The 23,507-nt window shown below is 51.9% G+C and overlaps 1 protein-coding gene across 4 annotated transcripts in view; it reads left to right on the forward strand.

Annotated features, from left to right (window-relative positions):
* TAF1C (TATA-box binding protein associated factor, RNA polymerase I subunit C) overlaps positions 1–23,507 on the forward strand; it is a 119,241-nt gene that overhangs the window by 9,232 nt on the left and 86,502 nt on the right. For all 4 annotated transcript variants that reach the window (XM_069745428.1, XM_069745427.1, XM_069745425.1 and 1 more), the window contains exons 3-5: positions 10,337–10,430; positions 13,124–13,233; positions 20,450–20,545. In XM_069745428.1, the coding sequence (XP_069601529.1) occupies positions 10,337–10,430; positions 13,124–13,233; positions 20,450–20,545 (300 nt within the window). The remainder of the gene's footprint in view (positions 1–10,336; positions 10,431–13,123; positions 13,234–20,449; positions 20,546–23,507) is intronic.

Here is a 23,507-nt window from a genome sequence, read left to right on the forward strand (position 1 = left end):
AACCATTCTTTCCTCACTATTTTTTAAGGGGCCTACATTTTCAGTTTTTATTCTTTTACTATTGATATAGTTGAAGAACAGTTTGGGATTAGTTTTACTCTCCTTAGCAATGTGCTTCTTTGTTTCCTTTTTGGCAGCTTTAATTAGTTTTTTAGATAAAGTATTTTTCTCCCTATAGTTTTTTAGAGCTTCAATGGTGCCATCCTGCTTTAGTAGTGCAAATGCTTTCTTTTTACTGTTAATTGCCTGTCTTACTTCTTTGTTTAGCCACATTGGGTTTTTCCTATTTCTAGTCCTTTTATTCCCACAAAGTATAAACCGCTTACACTGCCTATTTAGGATGTTCTTAAACATTTCCCATTTATTATCTGTATTCTTATTTCTGAGGATATTGTCCCAGTCTACCAGATTAAGGGCATCTCTAAGCTGTTCAAACTTTGCCTTCCTAAAGTTCAGTGTTTTTGGAACTCCCTGACAAGTCCCCCTAGTGAAAGACAGGTGAAACTGTACAATATTGTGGTCGCCATTTCCTAGATGCCCAACCACCTGCAGATTTGTTATTCTGTCAGGTCTATTAGATAGTATTAGGTCTAAAAGTGCTGCTCCTCTGGTTGGATTCTGCACCAATTGTGAAAGATAATTTTTCTTGGTTATTAGCAGAAACCTGTTGCCTTTATGGGTTTCACAGGTTTCTGTTTCCCAGTTAATATCCGGGTAGTTAAAGTCCCCCATAACCAGGACCTCATTATGAGTTGCAGCTTCATCTATCTGCTTTAGAAGTAGACTTTCCATGGTTTCTGTTATATTTGGGGGTTTGTAACAGACCCCAATGAGAATTTTGTTACCATTTTTCCCTCCATGAATTTCGACCCATATGGACTCGACATCCTCATTCCCTTCGCTAATATCCTCCCTTAAAGTGGACTTTAGACAAGACATTACATAGAGACAAACCCCTCCTCCTCTCCGATTTTTACCATCCTTTCTAAACAGACTGTAACCCTGTAAGTTAACTGCCCAGTCATAGCTTTCATCTAACCATGTCTCGGTTATTCCCACTATGTCAAAGTTACCTGTAGATATTTCTGCTTCTAGTTCTTCCATCTTGTTTGTCAGGCTTCTGGCGTTTGCGAGCATGCAGTTTAGAGGATTTTGTTTTGTTCTAATCTCCTTGGTGTGGATTGTTTTAGAAATGTTCTTACCTCCCTTCTGAGTAAGTTTTCTTGGGTCGTCTTTGTTCGAGTCTAATGTTTTTCTTCCCGTCCCCTCTTCTTCTAGTTTAACGCCCTCCTGATGAGTGTAGCGAGTCTTCTGGCGAATGTGTGTTTCCCAGGTTTGTTGAGGTGTAGTCCGTCTCTGGCGAGGAGTCCATCGTACAAGTAATTCACACCGTGGTCCAGGAATCCGAATCCTTGTTGTCTGCACCATCGTCTTAGCCAGTTGTTCGCATCAAGGATCCTGTTCCATCTCCTGATGCCATGCCCGTCTACTGGAAGGATAGAAGAAAAAACTACCTGTGCATCCAGTTCCTTTACTTTCTTCCCCAACTCTTCAAAGTCTTTGCAGATTGTCGGTAGGTCCTTCCTTGCCGTGTCATTGGTGCCAACATGTATCAGAAGAAATGGGTGGATGTCCTTGGAGCTGAAGAGCTTTGGTATCCTATCGGTCACATCCTTGATCATCGCACCAGGAAGGCAGCATACTTCTCTTGCGGTTATGTCCGGTCTGCAGATGGCTGCTTCTGTGCCTCTCAGTAGTGAGTCTCCCACCACCACCACTCTTCGTTGCTTCTTGGCTGTACTTTTTGCTGCCACTTGTTGCTGTGTGCCCTTTTCTTTTTTGCTTGCTGGTATTGCTTCATTCTTAGGTGTGCCATCTTCATCCTCTACAAAGATTTGATATCGGTTCTTCAGTTGTGTGGTTGGTGATTTCTCCATGGTCTTCTTGCTTCTTTTGGTCACATGCTTCCACTCATCTGCTTTTGGAGGTTCTCTGACACTTTTTTCACCTTCTGTGACTAGTAGAGATGCTTCTGTTCTGTCTAGAAAGTCTTCATTCTCTTTGATGAGTTTCAAAGTTGCTATTCTTTCTTCCAGACCCCGCACCTTTTCTTCTAAAAGGGCCATTAGTCTACACTTCTGACAGGTGAAATTTGATTCTTCTTCTGGTCGATCTGTGAACATGTAGCACATGCTGCAGCTCACCATGTAGGTTGTCACATCTGCCATGTTGCTCCTAGATCCTGCTGACTTGCTGTGTGTTTTCCTTCTTGTGTAATCTACTCAGCCAAGCTCTCTTGCAATAATGTCCTACAGGCAAAAATGGTGATGCTTTCCAAGCAGCTGGTCCCGGCTGTACCCAACGATCTTCTTGCTTAGGGAGACTCTTCGCTTTTCCCAGAAGGCACCTGGAATATGCAAATTATCCTCCTCAAGCTTGAATCCCTGGTTTGGTGATGCTTTCCAAGCAGCTGGTCCCGGCTGTACCCAACGATCTTCTTGCTTAGGGAGACTCTTCGCTTTTCCCAGAAGGCACCTGGAATATGCAAATTATCCTCCTCAAGCTTGAATACAGGAGCCCACCAACCCGAGGAACTGCCGGACTTCATGGAGGTTACCGGTCCTTGATCACCGTGACCTTGTCGGGGTCTGGGGCCACTCCTTCAGCGCTCACCACATGACCCAGGTACTGCACTTTGGGTTTGAGCAGATGGCATTTGGACGGTTTCACCTTTAAGCCAAAGTTGGACAGAGCTTCAAACACCTCGGCCAGGTGCTTCAGATGGTCTTCATAGGTCTTAGAGAAGACAATGACATCGTCCAGATACAGCAGCACGGTCTCAAAGTTCTTGTGTCCCAAACAGCACTCCATCATCCTCTGGAACGTCCCCGGGGCATTACACAATCCGAAGGGCATGTAGTTGAACTCGCAGAGGCCCACCGGCGTTGTGAAGGCCGTCTTTTCCTTGTCCGCCTCTGCCACGGGAACCTGCCAGTACCCACTGGTGAGATCCAAGGTAGAGAAGTAATTAGCAGACTTTAACGCAGCCAAGGACTCCTCTATCCTAGGCAGGGGGTATGCATCCTTATGTGTAATGCGGTTTAGTTGCCTATAATCCACACACATCCTCATGGTGCCATCTTTCTTCCTAACGAGGACTAATGGAGCTGCCCAGGGGCTACAGCTGTCTCTCACTACCCCAGCCTCCTTCATCTCTCGTAACATGTCCTTGGCACACTGATAATGAGCTGGGGGTACAGGACGGTATCTTTCTTTTACGGGTGGGTGATCTCCTGTGGGAATATGGTGTTGAATCCCTTTTACCCGCCCGAAATCAAGGGGGTGTTTGCTGAATACCCGCTCATACTCGTGAATCACCCTGTAGGCCCCCTGTATCTGGTGAGATGGAGTAGCATCAGTGCCCACATGTAATTCCTGACACCAATCTTTTGATTGCTCTGCAGAGCCGTTGTCCTCCGCCGACTTGGACGGAGCCAAGGGCCCGGGTGCCTGTATCACACTATTATTAACAGTAAACAGCTTGGCAAGTGTGACATATTTGGTTAGGTGGACTTCCTCCTCCCCGCAGTTAAGAACATGCACCGGCACCCTCCCCTTGCGGACGTCAACCACCCCTCTGGCTGTCAGGAGGGTAGGCCTATTATCCGAATACACGGGTTCTACCAGGGCCTGATAGTCTTTACCCCCGAGACCTATGGCTGCCCGACACCATATTAACATTTCACTCCTGGGGGGGTATTGCAATGGGGTTCGAATCACTCACTGTGACCCGGCCAATTTCACCACCAGTGAGCTCCACTTTCTGTCTCCGCATTAGGGCTCTGATTTCTTTCTGCAAGGCACGCTGTTCACTGTGACCAGCTGTCTCTGCTACTTTCTGCAACAAGACAATAACTTCTGCAAGACAATTTTCTATGACATTAGTACCGATGGTCATCATGGGGTTACATTCACGCCGGTCAATATCAACAATGACAATTCCCTGGGCCTCCAATTCTACCCGCCCCACCTTAATAGTGACCTCTTTATACCCCACTTGCGGCAGCAGCTGACCATTGCTAGCTATTATGGTAAAATCATCATCGGGGCCACGGGTAATATCAGTGTCCTCCCAATAACGCCTATAAAGAATATAGGGCATAGTTGTCACCTGGGAACCGGTGTCCAGCAAAGCGTTCAGGGGGATACCGTCGATCATGATGGGGAGAACTGGTTGCCCTCCGATGTATTTTGGCTCTCCAATTTTGCGGGCCTGACCGTTCTACTCCTGGGGGTTGGCCCTCTGCCCCAGGGGTTGCTCGTTTAACTGACAGTACCTTGCAAGATGGCCCACCTGGTGGCAGCGGCGGCAGATAGGTCGTCCATCCCGATGAAAGCGATCGTCGTCTCTGCCTTTGGTCGACGGAACTCTCCTTGGTCGCTGCCAGGGGACATCCTCCGATCTGGAAGCCAGCTAGGTCTTCTCCTTGGGGGCCTCCTGTAGGGACTGGACGGTCTGGGCTAGGGCAGCAACGCTCCTGGTCAGTTCCTGTATCTGGAGGCGCAGTCCTGCAGGGAAGTCTTCCAAGGTCTGGGCCTCGGCGGAAACAGGTGCGTTCGGCGCCACTTCCTGGTGGTACGTGAGGGCTTGACGCCTGGGAAGTGCGGCACGGCTGGGCTGTCGCTCTGATAGTGCCTGGATGGCTTTATCTTTGAATTGCGCAAAAGTCAGGTCTGGATTCTGCATGGCCAGGAAGTGTAGCTGGGCCCTTTGGTTACTGCACAGGAGCCCCTCGATGAACCGCTCCTTCAGGAGTTTATCTTCATCTTGCATGCTGTTTGGGTCACTTTGCTTGATGGCCCGCAGCGCCTCCTGAAGATTAAGGGCATAGTCCCATAAGCTATCCTGCGGCCTCTGCTTGCACCCATAGAACATCAATTTAATTTCCGTAGCGGGGCGGGTGTCAAAGGTGGTTTTAAGCTTTGCAAATACCAGTTGCGCAGTTTTCTTATCCGCAACGGGCCAGGACTTTACTTCCCTCAATGCCGCTTCAAAGAGTTGGCCGGTTATCATATGAACTTTCTGAGGCTCCGTCAAGGGATAAAACTCGAGCAGGCTACAAATCCCTTCTTTAAAGTCAGTTAACGTATGGGCTTCTCCGGAGTATCGCGGGAGCCAGGCGGCCCCAGGTAGGTACGGCATAGAGAAGGGCATTATGGCTGCTGTAGCTGCGGCAGTGTCCGGCTGGTTGATGGGAGCGGCAAGCGCCGCAGCATCCGGCGGTGATACCAGGCCCGTAGCTGCGTCTACTACGGAATCTGGAAGTGTTCCCGAGTCTGCAGCTGTGGCCGCTGCCTCCGCTCTTCCAGGATCCGACATGGCCGTTCTTTACCCTCTGCTAACCTCCCGGGGTCGGGGTTCTTCTTCCGGGGTCGGGGTTCTCCTTCCGGGATCGGCACCTCACGGCGTCTTCCCGCTCCGCACTCTTTTCCAGCCGGCTCCACCCACGAAGCTATGGCTCCTCCCCTCGCGCTCCACACGGAGCGGCAAATAGCGATACACCGTCTTTGCAATAAGTCACAGTTCAATCACAGTTCCAAGGCACACATGACCTGATCCTTCAGGCTTAAGTACAATCCTGTTCGTGATGCCAAGTTGGAGCGCCCCCAGACGCAGGGCCGCGGGGTACTCGGTCCGGGGTTGTCACGGTGGCTAGACCCGGTCCGTGACCCTGCTAAGGGGCCTCCTATGTCCGTTTAGGTGATTTAAGTTAGACAGCCAACCTGTAATTAACTGTCCTGCCGCTGTTTGAAGTAATGCGTAGAGTCTGTTACTTCCTCGGTGCTCCGGCCATCGGCTACGCGCCTCAGAAGGATGTTGCCACAGTCTTAGGGACACGACTCCTTCTGTTTCTATCTCCTTCGTACTATGATCCCGCTTCTCACTTCTCCACAATATACTTCGCTTTGTGTCCTTCCTTGAGATGCCGCCGCAAGGTAGTGCAGGCGCGGCTCCGTAACAATCTGTATTTTCTGCTAGGTACCTGCCAGGTTCCCACTTCTGACAGGTCCTCTCCCGAGCTCTCCCGGGCTGCTTTCTGCCTAACTTTCTGTCCAACCCTCAGTTTTACCAGAGTGTGAGGAGTGGCCTAATACATAGAGCCTTTTGCTCCCCCTGGTGGCCGGAGTGTGAAGTGTAATGTGTAACTGTGATACCTGGTCAGGTGAACTCCTTTAGTGCAATCAGACATAACATCACTCCCCTTAGTGGCAGAGCGACATTACTGCAACGACCAGGACTCTGGGGCGCTGCAGATATGTTTGGGGTAGTCAGGATTTGGACCCACCAGTCACCTGGCTCCACGGAGATGTTCGGAGAAGGCAGGTTGTCACCCTCCGGTCAGCTTGCATTGTATCTCAATGGATTGTCAGCTTCCTAAGCTTGTCTCCACAGCAGTGTAACTCTGATAGAGGGCAGGAGACGCAGTGTATCTGATGTGGTGGGAGACGCAGGGCAGCTATGATAGAAAGCTGTCATGAGAGGCCTCATATTTGTGACGGAAAGGGGGCTGTAGAGGTCTCACATCTACAGCAGAAAGGTGGCAGGAGATGCAGTGCAGCTGTGACAGAAAGGTGTCAGGAGATCCAGTGCAGCTACGACAGAAAGGTGTCAGGAGATCCAGTGCAGCTGCGACGGAAAAGTGTCGGGAGATGCATCGCTGCTGTGATGGAAAGGCGTCGGGAGATGCATCGCTGCTGTGATGGAAAGGTGTCGGGAGATACATCGCTGCTGTGATGGAAAGTTGTCGAGATGCATCGCTGCTGTGATGGAAAGGTGTCGGGAGACGCATCGCTGCTGCGATGGAAAGGTGTCGAGATGCATCGCTGCTGTGATGGAAAGGTGTCGGGAGACGCATCGCTGCTGTGATGGAAAGGTGTCGGGAGACGCATTGCTGCTGTGATGGAAAGGTGTCGGGAGACGCATCGCTGCTGTGATGGAAAGGTGTCGGGAGACGCATCGCTGCTGAGATGGAAAGATGTCGGGAGACGCATCGCTGCTGAGATGGAAAGGTGTCGGGAGACGCATCGCTGCTGCGATGGAAAGGTGTCGGGAGACGCATCGCTGCTGCGATGGAAAGGTGTCGGGAGACGCATCGCTGCTGCGATGGAAAGGTGTCGGGAGACGCATCGCTGCTGCGATGGAAAGGTGTCGGGAGACGCATCGCTGCTGCGATGGAAAGTTGTCGGGAGACGCATCGCTGCTGTGATGGAAAGGTGTCGGGAGATGTATCGCTGCTGTGATGGAAAGGTGTCGGGAGACGCATCGCTACCAAGCGAGTTCATCTATGATCTGACTGGATAAGCCGGTGTCAGGGGAGCGTCATTGTTCCACACCAAAGCATCCTCAGACGGCAAAGAAATAGGTAGGCCACTTTGGACGAGTCAGAACAAACTGCTGGTGACACAACTCTATGTGCAGTGCATTGGTTCACAAAACCCAGCAGGCCTCAATGTCTCCATTCTAACAGGCAGGAGGGAGCGAATGTGGAGCTGTCTCCCAGGCAGAGTGTTGCTGGTGGAGAAGCTGCAGGAGTCTGGTACAGAGCGTCCACACAAGCTTTGAGATTCCCACAGTGCCTGCTAAAGCTGCCGTTGAACCACCAGACTGGGCAGATCGTCGGTTTCCAAAGGCAGCGGTGTTGTGCCTGCTGCTTGGTCTGGGGACTCTCTACCAGCTCACCAGGTGAGGTGGATCTGCCAAGCTCTAGCTCTGGGTGGGCACATGGGCCGTAGGCATTGGTGTAATAAGACAAGCGGCCAGCAAGGACTGTAAAGGAGCAGCAGGATGGAAGAAGCCAGCAGGGATGGTGGAGCACACCTAACATAGGAGACTAGGTCAATCCCAAGACACAGGTGTGTCTACCTGCCTAAAATAGGTCAAAGGGAGATCGTGTGTGTGTAACGGGGTCTACTGTGCTGTAGTACCTCTTTCAGCACCCCCCCGTGTTTCAGGAAGTCCACTCTGCTTTTGCTAGATTCTGAATGAAGGACGCTGGCTGGAATTCCTTGATTACGTGAGAGCATATAAAAGGTGACTGCTACTCCACGTATTTCCAGTCTAAAAGAACACACTTTATTCACAGCACACAGAATATATAACACAGATACACAGGGCAGGCAAATAGAAAAAACAGGCCAGACATACATTACAATAGCCGCAGGGGGCCGGAGCCTGCTGATATTTACTGTGGGAATTACAAAGGTGGGGGAGGACAGAAGGGGAATATCTTGTCCAGGGGCGCAGCCTGTGGACTGATGCATTTCACATGGAAACTATTATACATACATACACTGCATAACATTCTTGGTGCTGGGGGGTTCTGTAACACGGCTCCCCTTTTCAGCGACGCGATCGGCATACACAGTCTGATCCTTAACGGATCGGTTTGGGGATGACCGAAGTTTATGGGGTTGGTACAAGTTCCATTTGTCGACTTAGTCCATCGGCGTTACTGTTTTGTTTGCCGGGTCTGTAGTGGATGGTGAAGTCCAGAGGTTGTAGGGCTAAACTCCACCGCAGTAATCTGGTGTTGTCTCTGGAGACCTGATTAAGCCAGACTAGGGGATTATGGTCCGTTAGGAGGGAAAACTGTCGTCCATACAAATATGGTTGTAACTTTTTGACTGCCCATACTATTGCCAGGCACTCCTTCTCGATGGCCGCATAGCTCACTACACGGGGCAGTAGTTTCCGACTCAGGTAAGCTACCGGGTGTTCTTGGCTGTCCGGCCCGACTTGGCTTAGTACTGCCCCCAATCCAAACATAGAAGCGTCTGTGTGAACAAGGAAACGTTTAGTTGGATCGGGTGCGGCCAATACAGGGGTATTGGTGAGGGCGTCCTTTAGCTGGCGGAAGGCTTCCTCACACTCTGGGGTCCAGGTTACCTGGCGGGGTTGGTTCTTACGGGTCAGATCAGTGAGGGGCTTGGCTACGCTGCTGTAATTGGGAACGAATTTCCTGTAATACCCCGCTGTCCCTAGAAACGCCATGATTTGGGTTTTAGTGCGTGGGGTGGGCCATTTGGCTATGGCCTCAATCTTGGCTGGTTCTGGTCTCTGTTTCCCACTTCCCACCCAATGCCCTAAATACTGAACCTCTGCTTTGCCCACGTGACACTTGTTTGGGTTCGGGGTGATTCCGGCCTTGTGGATCCTGTCTAATACTGTCTCTAGATTTAGATGCTCTTCCCATGTCGCGCTGTAGATGGCGATGTCATCCAGGTAGGCAAACGCATAGTCCTGGAGACCATCCAGAAGCCGGTCAGCCAGCCTCTGGAAGGTCGCCAGGGCATTCTTCATCCCGAATGGCATAACTCAAAACTGGAATAAGCCGAACGGGGTGACAAATGCCGACTTGGGAATAGCGTCAGGACTAAGGGGAATCTGCCAGTAGCCTTTGCATAGATCGATGGTGATCAAATACTTTGTCCCTGCCAGCCGGTCTAACAAGTCATCCACACGCGGCATGGGATACGCATCCGTCACTGTTTTCTCATTGAGCTTACGATAGGCTACACAAAACCGTGTAGTCCCATCCTTCTTGGGCACTAACACTACGGGAGATGCCCAGGGACTATCTGACTCTTCAATGACCCCTAAACAGAACATCTCTTGTATCTCTTGTCGCATCCCTTCTCGTACAGACTCAGGGACGCGGAAGGAGGGTTGTCGCAGGGGGGTCTCATCCTGGGTCCCAACCTTGTGTTGTGCCAGGTGAGTGTACCCTGGTCTCCCCGAAAACATCCTCTGTCGCTGCCTCAACAGTGTGATTAATCCATACTGGGCAATTTGTTAAACCAGACATGGAGCACAGCAGCGGGGAAGGGAGCAGAGCCCGGGATACGGGGACAGGTTCCTTGTGTTGTGCAAATACCGAAGTGCCGCACCTCACTTTCTGACATACAGCGAGGGGAGATACTGGAGATGGGACCATCCTGCTGGGTGCACCTGGTCGCTGTGGGAGAGGACAAGCTTTACTATGTGTTACTGTGGGATGCAGGGCCTGCAATGGCCAGGGATGGCGCTATAGGGGCAGCACGGTGGCTCAGTGGTTAGCACTGCAAGGAGTTTGTATGTTCTCCCCGTGTTTGTGTGGGTTTCCTCCGGGTTCTCCGGTTTCCTCCCACATTCCAAAGACATACTGATAGGGAATGTAGATTGTGAGCCCCATCGGGGACAGCGATGATAATGTGTGTAAAGCGCTGCGGAATATGTAATTATTATTGTGCGACCTCTCCGTCAATGAGGCTGAACCTGTGTACCATTTCTCCGCAGGATTATGGGCCGTTCATCCCCTTGTACAGCCGGGAGCGCGAGCAATGGACTCCAGCACAGCGTCTCCCCTCCCCACTACTGCCCCCCAACACTGGTAAGACCACCGAAATGTGATCCTGCATGTCATAGAAAATATTAAACATTCATTGAAATCACTCCTATCCCCACTCCTCCGTTTTTCTTCCCTCTCCCGTTCGCCATAACCCAGCAAGGTAGCACTGAAAGGTGCCTCTATGTAAGATGGCCGAGATGTCAGGACAAAGGCCATGAGGATGCATATTGTGCATTATAGGACAGCGGTCACTGAGGCCGGAGAGTTGGACAACAAAGCGGAGGAAACCTTCAGTCCCCAGGAAACACGCTGTCCGATCAGGGGAAATATTTCACATGCGCACCTGCGACAGACTCCGATAGAAAACAGAATATTGGAATTTCTATACATAGACTTTTTTGGCACCGGGGTTAACCAGGGAAACAGATACGTATTTTCTAATAATTCTAACCTACACGTTACCGCCAGCAGCTAGGCCATGTTTAGGTTCTTAAGTATAGGTGAATGTGACGGGGTGTACGGCAGAGCAAGAAGGGACAACAGGCCGAGGGATGATTCCACAGATTTATTATCAAGAACGCTGGAACAACACATGCAGGTAGATCTACAGAGTCCACAATTAGTCCAACAGAACAGGTTCGGGGGCACCTCCCGATAATCCTTGTGCCAGCTAACAAAGCAATAGTCCACAATTAGTCCAAGGGATCCCAAAACAATCCCACGAACGACGAGATATGTCCTCAGCTCAAGTCTCGCCCCTTTCTCTTCCGCAGTCCCAGATGGACATGGGGTCTTGCCTCAGCTAAGAATCCCCACTCCTTCTCCTTCAAGGATCAACTCACATCTGATCTCAAAATAAGAATGGATTGTCTGAGCTCCTGGGATCCGCCCATGAAGGGGGGTCACACCTTCTATTCAATGGTTGGGTCCACCAGAAGATTCTAGACTGGTGGCTCCGCTTAATCTATGTAGTATGTACATTTGACTAGCCACCTGCTGTGAGGAGGAATGGCTATTCCTCCACTAGTGATGTTGACAAAGCTTAATTACATTATAGCTCGGGGCTGCAAGTATTGGGGGAAGGAGACAGGTTAGTTACATACACCCCATGACATTGCAAAATGTACAGTAAATACAACGAAAGAGAAGTCGCATCACATCCTGACATATTATACAAAAAACAGGACAGGGAAAAAAGTACAGATCATGACGGTCTCAGCACCATTATCGGGGGGCTGGCACCATTATCGGGGGCTGGGCACCGTTATCGGGGGCTTGGCACCGTTATCGGGACCTCAGCACCATTATCAGCACCATTATCGGGGGCTCGATACCGTTATCGGGACCTCGGCACCGTTATCGGGGGCTGGGCACCGTTATCGGGGGCTTGGCACCGTTATCGGGGGGCTCTGCACCGTTATCGGGGGGCTTTGCACCATTTTCGGGGGCTCTGCACCCTTACCGGGGCTCTGCATCGGGGGGCTGGGCATCGTTATCGGGGGCTGGGCATCGTTATCGGGGGCTGGGCACCGTTATCGGGGGCTCTGCACCGTTATCGGGGGCTCTGCACCGTTATCGGTGGGCTGGCACCGTTATCGGGGGGCTGGCACCTTTATCGGGGGCTGCGCACCGTTATCGGGGGCTTGGCACCGTTATCGGGACCTCAGCACCATTATCAGCACCATTATCGGGGGCTCGATACCGTTATCGGGACCTCGGCACCATTATCGGCACCGTTATCGGGCGCTCGGCACCGTTATCGGGGGCTGGGCACCGTTATCGGGGGGCTCTGCACCGTTATCGGGGGGCTTTGCACCATTTTCGGGGGCTCTGCACCCTTACCGGGGCTCTGCATCGGGGGCTCGGCACCGTTGTCGAGGGCTCGGCACCGTTGTCAGGGGCTCGGCACCGTTGTCGGGGGCTCGGCACCATTATCGGGGGCTGGGCACCGTTTATCGGGGGCTGGGCACCGTTTATCGGGGGCTCGGCACCGTTGTCGAGGGCTTGGCACCGTTGTCGAGGGCTGGGCACAGTTATCAGGGACTCTGCACCGTTATCGGGGGCTCTGCACCGTTATCGGGGGCTGGGCACCGTTATCGGGGGCTCGGCACCCTTACCGGGGGCTCTGCACCATTTTCGGGGGCTCTGCACCCTTATCGGGGGCTGGGCACCGTTTATCGGGGGCTGGGCACCGTTGTCGAGGGCTCGGCACCGTTGTCGGGGGCTCGGCACCGTTGTCGGGGGCTCGGCACCGTTGTCGGGGGCTCGGCACTGTTATCAGGGGCTCGGCACCGTTATCGGGGGCTGGGCATCGTTATCGGTGGCTGGGCACAGTTATCAGGGACTCTGCACCGTTATCGGGGGCTCTGCACCGTTATCGGGGGCTAGGCACCGTTATCGGGGGCTCGGCACCCTTACCGGGGGCTCTGCACCATTTTCGGGGGCTCTGCACCCTTATCGGGGGCTGGGCACCGTTTATCGGGGGCTGGGCACCGTTTATCGGGGGCTGGGCACCGTTGTCGGGGGCTCGGCACCATTATCGGGGGCTGGGCACCGTTTATCGGGGGCTGGGCACCGTTTATCGGGGGCTCGGCACCGTTGTCGAGGGCTTGGCACCGTTGTCGAGGGCTCGGCACCGTTGTCGGGGGCTTGGCACTGTTATCGGGGGCTCGGCACCGTTATCGGGGGCAGGCTGAGCGCTCTCCGGGTTCTCACTCTTTCCTTTATATTTGCAGACTGTGCTTTTCCTCCGGTCACTGAATTCGATCTGGTTTATAGGAAGACGGCGTGTGTGCGTGACACGAGGCCGCGAGTGGCCGGGGTGTCGCTCGCCTTCAGCAGACAGGTCAGTCGCCTTCTGGTTCTAGTGGTAGGACCCTCGGAGAGTTCCTCCGTGGCTGCAGAGAGGGGGGTACATGGAATGCACATTGGCTTGTAATGGCTGAGAAAGGCTCTCCATGAGCCGAAACGTCGCTGCAATGGGCTATTAAAATTTATCACCTTTAAAACTTCAACTCTCAATGGTGTGCTGCCTCTAATCTTTTTTGGACTCTCTGTAATGTACAGTGGGTACGGAAAGTATTCAGACCCCTTTTAAAATTTTCACTCTTTGTTTCATTGCAGCCATTTGGTAAATTCTAAAAAGTTCATTTTTTCTCATTAATGTGCACTCTGCTCCCCATCTTGACTGAAAAAAGAACAGAAATGTCGAAATTTTTGCAAATGTAATAAAAAAAGAAAAACTGAACTATCCCATGGTCATAAGTCTTCAGCCCCTTTGCTCAGTATTGGGTAGAAGCCCCTTTTGAGCTCGTACAGCCATGAGCCTTCTTGGGAATGATGCAACAAGTTTTTCACCCCTGGATTTGGGGATCCTCGGCCATTCTTCCTTGCAGATCCTCTCCAGTTATTTTTTTTGTATTATTTATTATTATAGCGCCATTTATTCCATGGCGCTTTACATGTGAGGAGCGGTATACATAATAAAAACAAGTACAATAATCTTGAACAATACAAGTCATAACTGGTACAGGAGGAGAGAGGACCCTGCCCGCGAAGGCTCACAATCTACAAGGGATGGGTGAGGATACAGGAGGAGAGAGGACCCTGCCCGCGAGGGCTCACAATCTACAAGGGATGGGTGAGGATACAGGAGGAGAGAGGACCCTGCCCGCGAAGGCTCACAATCTACAAGGGATGGGTGAGGATACAGGAGGAGAGAGGACCCTGCCCGCGAGGGCTCACAATTTACAAGGGATGGGTGAGGATACAGTAGGAGAGAGGACCCTGCCCGCGAGGGCTCACAATCTACAAGGGATGGGTGAGAATACAGGAGGAGAGAGGACCCTGCCCGCGAGGGCTCACAATCTACAAGGGATGGGTGAGGATGCAGGAGGAGAGGGGACCCTGCCCGCGAGGGCTCACAATCTACAAGGGATGGGTGAGGATACAGGAGGAGAGAGGACCCTGCCCGCGAGGGCTCACAATCTACAAGGGATGGGTGAGGATACAGGAGGAGAGAGGACCCTGCCCGCGAGGGCTCACAGTCTACAAGGAATGGGTGAGGATACAGGAGGAGAGAGGACCCTGCCCGCGAGGGCTCACAATCTACAAGGGATGGGTGAGGATACAGTAGGAGAGAGGACCCTGCCCGCGAGGGCTCACAATCTACAAGGGGTGGGTGAGGATGCAGGAGGAGAGAGGACCCTGCCCGCGAGGGCTCACAATCTACAAGGGATGGGTGAGGATACAGGAGGAGAGAGGACCCTGCCCGCGAGGGCTCACAATCTACAAGGGATGGGTGAGGATACAGGAGGAGAGAGGACCCTGCCCGCGAGGGCTCACAATCTACAAGGGATGGGTGAGGATACAGGAGGAGAGAGGACCCTGCACACGAGGGCTCACAATCTACAAGGGATGGGTGAGGATACAGGAGGAGAGAGGACCCTGCCCGCGAGGGCTCACAATCTACAAGGGATGGGTGAGGATACAGGAGGAGAGAGGACCCTGCCCGCGAGGGCTCACAATCTACAAGGGATGGGTGAGGATACAGGAGGAGAGAGGACCCTGCCCGCGAGGGCTCACAATCTACAAGGGATGGGTGAGGATACAGGAGGAGAGAGGACCCTGCCCGCGAGGGCTCACAATCTACAAGGGATGGGTGAGGATACAGGAGGAGAGAGGACCCTGCCCACGAGGGCTCACAATCTACAAGGGATGGGTGAGGATACAGTAGGTGAGGGTAGAGCTGGCCGTGCAGCGGTTTGGTCGGTCAGTGGTTACTGCAGGTTGTAGGCTTGTCGGAAGAGGTGGGTCTTCAGGTTCTTTTTGAAGGTTTCGATGGTAGGCGAGAGTCTGATGTGTTGTGGTAGAGGGTTCCAGAGTAGGGGGGATGCGCGAGAGAAATCTTGTATGCGATTGTGGGAAGAGGAGATAAGAGGGGAGTAGAGGAGGAGATCTTGTGAGGATCGGAGGTTGCGTGTAGGTAAGTACCGGGAGATGAGGTCACAGATGTATGGAGGAGACAGGTTGTGGATGGCTTTGTATGTCATGGTTAGGGTTTTGAACTGGAGTCTCTGGGCAATAGGAAGCCAGTGAAGGGATTGACAGAGGGGAGAGGTCGGGGAATAGCGGGGGGACAGGTGGATTAGTCGGGCAGCAGAGTTTAGAATAGTTTGGAGGGTTGCGAGAGTGTTAGAGGGGAGGCCACAGAGCAGAAGGCTGCAGTAGTCAAGGCGGGAGATAATGATGGCATTTATTATTATTATTATTATTATTATTATAAATTTTTATAGCGCCATTTATTCCATGGCGCTTTACACGTGGAAGGGGCAAATATAGACAAGTACAAAACAAGGCACACACAAGTACAGGAGAGAGGACCCTGCCCGCGAGGGCTCACAGTCTACAGGTGATGGGTGAGGATACACTAGAAGAGGGTAGAGCAGGTTGTGTGGCGGTTCAGCAGGCTAAGGATCAGTGCAGGCTGTAGGCCTGTTGGAAGAGGTGAGTCTTCAGGATCTTTTTGAAGGTTTCTATGGTAGGTGAGAGTCTGTGTTATGGTAGAGAGTTCCAGAGTATGGGGGAAGAACGAGAGAAATCTTGTATACGATTGTGGGAAGAGGAGATAATAGGGGAGTAGAGAAGGAGATCTTGAGAGGATCGAAGGTTGCGTGTAGGTAGGTAGCGGGAGACCATGTCACAGATGTATGGAGGAGACAGGTTGTGGATGGCTTTGTATGTCATAGTAAGGGTTTTGAACTGGAGCCTCTGGACAATAGGAAGCCAGTGAAGGGCTTGGCAGAGAGGGGAGGCTGGGGAATAAGGGGTAGACAGGTGGATTAATCGGGTAGCAGAGTGTAGGATGGATTGGAGAGGTGCTGGAGGGGAGGCCAGAGAGAGGAAGTTGCAGTAGTTGAGGCGGGAGATGACGAGGGCATGCACTAGCGTTTTTGTGGATTCATGGTCAAGGAATGCACGGATCCGGGAAATGTTTTTGAGTTTGAGACGGCAGGAGGAGGCAAGGGCTTGGATATGTGGCTTGAAAGAGAGGGCAGAGTCGAGGATCACCCTGAGGCACCGAGCGTGTGGGACTGGGGAAAGTGAGCAGCCATTGACATTGATGGATAGGTCTGGTGGAGGGATAGAGTGAGATGGGTGAAAGATGATGAATTCTGTTTTGTCCATGTTCAGTTTTAGAAAACGAGCAGAAAAGAAGGATGAAATAGCTGACAGACATTTTGGGATTTTGGTCAGTAAGGAAGTTAAGTCAGGTCCAGATAGGTAGATCTGCGTGTCATCAGCGTAGAGATGATACTGTAAACCGTGGGAATCTATGAGCCGTCCCGGGCCAAAGGTGTAGATGGAGAAGAGTAGGGGCCCTGGGACTGAGCCTTGAGGAACACCGACAGACGGGGCGAGATGAGGAGGTGGTGTGGGGGAGGGAGACACTGAATGTTCTGTGTGTCAGATATGACGAGATCCAGGAAAGAGCCAAGTCTGTGATGCCAAGAGAGGAGAGGATCTGTAGCAGGAGGGAGTGGTCCACAGTGTCAAAGGCAGAGGACAGGTCCAGGAGAAGGAGGACAGAGCAGTGTCGCTTGCTCTTGGCGGTTAGTAGCTCATTTGTGACTTTAGTTAGGGCAGTTTCAGTTGAGTGATGTGGTCGGAAGTCAGATTGTAACGGGTCAAAGAGGGAGCAGGAGGAGAGGTGGGAAGACAATTCAAGATGGACGTGCTGTTCCAGTAGTTTTGAGGCATAAGAGAGAAGAGATATCGGGTGATAGCTAGATACAGAGGATGGGTCTAGGGAGTGGTTTTTGAGGATGGGTGTGATCGAGGCATGCTTGAAGGATGAGGAGAAGACACCATTTGTAAGTGAGAGGTTGAAGACGTGTGTTGGGGTTGGGATGAAGACTGTGGCGAGGTTAGGGATGAGGTGGGACAAGAGGGGGTCAAGCATGCAAGTGGTGAGATGTGATCTTGACAGGAGGGTGGAGAGCTGATCTTCTGTCATGGTGGAGAAGCTGATTTTGGAGGAACAGGGTTGAGCAGCTAAGAGGGGCATTGGGGCCTGCGGGCCATACCTTTCTCTGATCGTACTAGGGTTTTTGCAGATAATTGGTTGAGGAATGTATGGATCCGGGACATATTTTTGAGTTGAACTCTGCAGGATGTGGAAAGGACTTGGATATGTGGTTTGAAGGAGAGATCAGAGTCGAGAATTACCCCGCGGCAGTGAGCTTATGGGACTAATGAGAGTGAGCAGCCATTTGCTTTAATGAATAGGTCCATTGGGGAGTTCGAGTGAGATGGGGAAAAGATGATGAATTCTGTTTTGTCCATAAGTTTTAGAAATCTAGCAGAGAAGAAGGATGAAATAGTGGACAGACATTGAGGGATTCTGGTTAGAAGGGAGGTGATATCTGGTCCAGAGATGTAGATCTGTGTGTCATCAGCATAGAGATGATACTGAAAGCCATGAGATTCCATGAGCTGTCCCAGGCCAAAGGTGTAAATGGAGAAGAGCAGGGGCCCAAGGACTGAACCTTGTGGGACTCCGACAGATAGGGGGCGAGGTGAGGAGGTGGTGTGTGAGTGGGAGACGCTGAATGTCCGGTCTGTTAGGTATGATGTGATCCAAGATAGGGCCAAGTCTGTGATGCCAAGGGATGAGAGGGTCTGTAGTAATAGAGAGTGGTCCACTGTGTCACTGTGTCAGAGGAGAGGTCCAGGAGAAGGAGGACAGAGTAGTGTCGCTTGGCTTTGGCAGTTAATAGGTAATTGATGGCTTTAGTTAGGGCAGTTTCAGTGGAGTGGTGTGATCGGAAGCCACATTGTAAGTGGTCAAAGAGGGAGCAGGAAGATAGATGGGAGGACAGTTCAAGATGGACGTGTTGTTACAGTAGTTTTGAGGCATAGGCGAGAAGTGATACAGGGGCGATGGCTAGATACAGAGGATGGGTCAAGAGAGGGCTTTTTGAGGATCTATGTGATTGAGGCATGTTTGAAGCATGAGGGGAAAACACCAGTTGTTAGTGATAGGTTGAAGAGATGGGTTAAGGCTGGGATGAAGACTGTGGTGAGGTTTGGGATGAAGTGGGATGGAATCGGGTCGAGTGCACAGGTGGTGAGATGTGATCTTCAGAGTAGAGTGGAGAGTCGATCTTCTATGATGGTGGATAAGTTAGTCCAGTTCCATCAGGTTGGATGGTGAACGTTGGTGGACGTCATTTTCAGGCCTCCAGAGATGCTCCATTAGGTTTAGGTCAGGGCTCTGGCTGGGCCGGTCAAGAATGGTCACAGAGTTTTTCTGAAGCCGCTCCTTTGTTATTTTAGCTGTGTGCTTAAGGTCATTGTCTTGTTGGAAGGTGATCCTTCGGCAATGTCTGAGGTCCAGAGCACTCTGGAAGAGGTTTTCATCCAGAATATCTCTGTACTTGGCCGCATTCATGTTTCCTTCAATGACAGCCAGTCGTCCCGTCCCTGTAGCTGAAAAAGACCCCCATAGCATGATGCTGCCTCCACCATGTTTCACTGTTGGGATTGTATTGGGCAGGTGATGAGCAGTGCCTGGTTTTCTCCACACATACCGCTTAGAATTATCACCAAAAAGGTCTATCTTCGTCTCATCAGACCAGAGAATCTCATTTCTCATAGTCTGGGAGTCCTTTGTGTGTTTTTTTAGCAAATTCTCTGCGGACTTTCATATGTCTTGCACTGAGGAGTGGCTTCCGTCGGCCACTCTGCCTTAAAGGCCTGACTGGTGGAGGGCTGCAGTGATGGTTGACTTTGTGGAACTTTCTCCCATCTCCGTACTACATCTCTGGAGCTCAGCCACAGTGATCTTGGGTTCTTCTTTACCTCTCTCCAAGGCTCTTCTCCCACGATTGCTCAGTTTGGCTGGACGGCCAGGTCTAGGAAGACTTCTGGAGGTCCCAAACTTCTTCCATTTAAGGATTATGGAGGCCACTGTGCTCTTAGGAACCTTGAGTACTGCAGAAATTCTGTTGTAACCTTGGCCAGATCTGTGCCTTGCCACAATTCTGTCTCTGAGCTCCTTTGCCAGTTCCTTTGACCTCATGATTCTCATTTGGTCTGCCATGCACTGAGCTGTGAGGTCTTATATAGACAGGTGTGCGCCGCTCCAAATCAAGTCCTATCAGTGTAATTACACACAGCTTTACTCCAATGAATGAGTAGAAGTATCTCAGGGAGGATCACAAGGAAATGGACAGCATGGGACTTACATACGAGAGTCTGAGCAAAGGGGCTGAATACTTATGACCATGGGATATTTCAGTTTTTCTTTATTAAATTTGCAAAAATTTCTACATTTGTTTTTTTTTTTTCAGCCAAGATGTGGTGCAGAGTGGACATTAATATGAGAGAAAAAAATGAACTTTTTTTTTCTTTTACCAAATGGCTGCAATGAAACCAGAGTGAAAAATGTAAAGGGGTCTGAATACTTTCTGTACCCACTGTGTATATTCCATTACAGCACTATAGAACAGCTGGACCCAATATCTCATGGTGGGAGATCTGACCGACCAGTGAGCTTCTACATGCCACAAAGGTCCGTTCTCACTTTGTGCTTCAATATCTACGATTAATGGCAGATCTCGGTAGGTCGATTTCAGGCGGCTCTCTGTGAAGTGGCTCTCTGTGATGCGGCTCTTGGTGGCATGACCTTGGTGGGTGCTGCCTCAGTCATCTCTTGGTGGGGCTGCTCTTGTTGAAGCCTTCGTTGGGGCGGTCTAGGTGGTGCAGCCTTGGTTGGGCGGCCTCAGGAAGCTCTCGGCACTGCCTTGGTGAGGCGGCTCTCGGTGTGACGGCCTCAGGCATCTAATGGTGGGGCGGCCTCAAGTAGCTCTTGATGAGGCGGCTCTTTGTGGGGTGGCTCTCGGTGAGCGGCCTTATGGCTCTTGGTGGGGCAGCTCTCGTGGTTCGGCCTTCGTGAGGTGGTCTCGGGGATGTTGGTGGTGGGGGATGATGGTTGTGGGGATAGTGGGTGTTGGGATGGTGGTTGTGGGGATGGTGATGTTTTGTTTTGTTTTCCATAGATGAGTCGCTTCTGTTGGGATCATAGCAGCATCGCCTTCCAGTGTATGGGCCGAGTCCTGGAGCCACACTGCTATGTGGGAGACGCCTATCTAACGGTGAGACCCCCAAGAGTGTCACACTACACGGGGGACAGGGGTGAGAGAGTGTCACGTTACACACGGGGGGGTGAGAGAGTGTCGTGTTACACACGGTGGGTGAGAGTGTTGCGTTACACATAGGTGGTGAGAGAGTGTCTCATTTTACACGGGGGTGAGAGAGTGTTGCGTTACACACGGTGGGTGAGAGTGTCACGTTACACACGGTGGGTGAGAGTCACGTTACACACGGTGGGTGAGAGTGTTGCGTTACACATAGGTGGTGAGAGAGTGTCTCATTTTACACGGGGGTGAGAGAGTGTTGCGTTACACACGGTGGGTGAGAGTGTCACGTTACACACGGTGGGTGAGAGTCACGTTACACACGGTGGGTGAGAGTGTTGCGTTACACAAGGCGGGGGTGAGAGTATCGTGTTACATTCGGTGGGTGAGAGTATCGTGTTACATTCGGTGGGTGAGAGTCACGTTACACACGGTGGGTGAGAGTGTTGCGTTACATACGGGGGTGAGAGTGTTACGTTACACACGGGGGTGAGAGAGTGTCTCATTACGCTCGGGGGAGAGACACACGGGGGAGGGAGGGGGGGGTGAGAAAGGGTCGCATTACACACGGGGGAAAGAGTGTCACGTTACACGCGGGGAAGCCCAGGAGCATTGGTCTGAGCCCTCACGTGTACAGGGTGGTCGGGGAGAGGACTGTTGGTGTAGATGGAGCTTGTTACGAGGGGGCTGCACACATTGACGCTTTTCCTCACATGTACAGGGTGGTCGGGGAGAGGACTGTTGGTGTAGATGGAGCTTGTTACGAGGGGGCTGCACACATTGACGGTTTTCCTCATGTGTACAGGGTGGTTGGGGAGAGGACTGTTGGTGTAGATGGAGCTTGTTACGAGGGGCTGGACATATTGACGGTTTTCCTCATGTGTACAGGGTGGTTGGGGAGAGGACTGTTGGTGTAGAAGGAGCTTGTTACGAGGGGGCTGCACACATTGACGCTTTTCCTCACATGTACAGGGTGGTTGGGGAGAGGACTGTTGGTGTAGATGGAGCTTGTTACGAGGGGGCTGCACACATTGACGCTTTTCCTCACATGTACAGGGTGGTTGGGGAGAGGACTGTTGGTGTAGATGGAGCTTGCTACGAGGGGGTCCTCACGTGTACAGGGTGGTTGGGGAGAGGGCTGTTGGTGTAGATGGAGTTTGTTACGAGGGGGCTGGACACGTTGACTGTTTTCCTCACATGTACAGGGTGGTTGGGGAGAGGACTGTTGGTGTAGATGGAGCTTGCTACGAGGGGGTCCTCATGTGTACAGGGTGGTTGGGGAGAGGACTGTTGGTGTAGAAGGAGCTTGTTACGAGGGGGCTGCACACATTGACGCTTTTCCTCACATGTACAGGGTGGTTGGGGAGAGGACTGTTGGTGTAGATGGAGCTTGTTACGAGGGGGCTGCACACATTGACGCTTTTCCTCACATGTACAGGGTGGTTGGGGAGAGGACTGTTGGTGTAGATGGAGCTTGCTACGAGGGGGTCCTCACGTGTACAGGGTGGTTGGGGAGAGGGCTGTTGGTGTAGATGGAGTTTGTTACGAGGGGGCTGGACACGTTGACTGTTTTCCTCACATGTACAGGGTGGTTGGGGAGAGGACTGTTGGTGTAGATGGAGCTTGCTACGAGGGGGTCCTCACGTGTACAGGGTGGTTGGGGAGAGGGCTGTTGGTGTAGATGGAGTTTGTTACGAGGGGGCTGGACACATTGACTGTTTTCCTCACATGTACAGGGTGGTTGGGGAGAGGACTGTTGGTGTAGATGGAGCTTGTTACGAGGGGCTGGACATATTGACGGTTTTCCTCACGTGTACAGGGTGGTTGGGGAGAGGACTGTTGGTGTAGATGGAGTTTGTTACGAGGGGGCTGGACACATTGATGGTTTTCCTCACGTGTACAGGGTGGTTGGGGAGAGGACTGTTGGTGTAGATGGAGTTTGTTACGAGGGGGCTGGACACATTGACTGTTTTCCTCACATGTACAGGGTGGTTGGGGAGAGGACTGTTGGTGTAGATGGAGCTTGTTACGAGGGGGCTGGACACATTGATGGTTTTCCTCACGTGTACAGGGTGGTTGGGGAGAGGACTGTTGGTGTAGATGGAGTTTGTTACGAGGGGGCTGGACACATTGACTGTTTTCCTCACATGTACAGGGTGGTTGGGGAGAGGACTGTTGGTGTAGATGGAGCTTGTTACGAGGGGCTGGACATATTGACGGTTTTCCTCACGTGTACAGGGTGGTTGGGGAGAGGACTGTTGGTGTAGATGGAGTTTGTTACGAGGGGGCTGGACACATTGATGGTTTTCCTCACGTGTACAGGGTGGTTGGGGAGAGGACTGTTGGTGTAGATGGAGTTTGTTACGAGGGGCTGGACACGTTGACTGTTTTCCTCACATGTACAGGGTGGTTGGGGAGAGGACTGTTGGTGTAGATGGAGCTTGCTACGAGGGGGTCCTCACGTGTACAGGGTGGTTGGGGAGAGGACTGTTGGTGTAGATGGAGTTTGTTACGAGGGGGCTGGACACATTGACGGTTTTCCTCACGTGTACAGGGTGGTTGGGGAGAGGACTGTTGGTGTAGATGGAGCTTGTTACGAGGGGGCTGGTCACATTGACGGTTTTCCTCACGTGTACTGCTTGGTTGGGGAGAGGGCTGTTGGTGTAGATGGAGCTTGTTACGAGGGGCTGGACACATTGACGGTTTTCCTCACGTGTACAGGGTGGTTGGGGAGAGGACTGTTGGGGTAGATGGAGCTTGTTACGAGGGGCTGGACACATTGACGGTTTTCCTCACGTGTACAGGGTGGTCGGGGAGAGGACTGTTGGTGTAGATGGAGCTTGTTACGAGGGGCTGGACACATTGACGGTTTTCCTCACGTGTACAGGGTGGTTGGGGAGAGGACTGTTGGGGTAGATGG

This window comes from Ranitomeya imitator, chromosome 1 (assembly GCF_032444005.1).
Source record: "Ranitomeya imitator isolate aRanImi1 chromosome 1, aRanImi1.pri, whole genome shotgun sequence".
Lineage (NCBI taxonomy): Eukaryota > Metazoa > Chordata > Amphibia > Anura > Dendrobatidae > Ranitomeya > Ranitomeya imitator.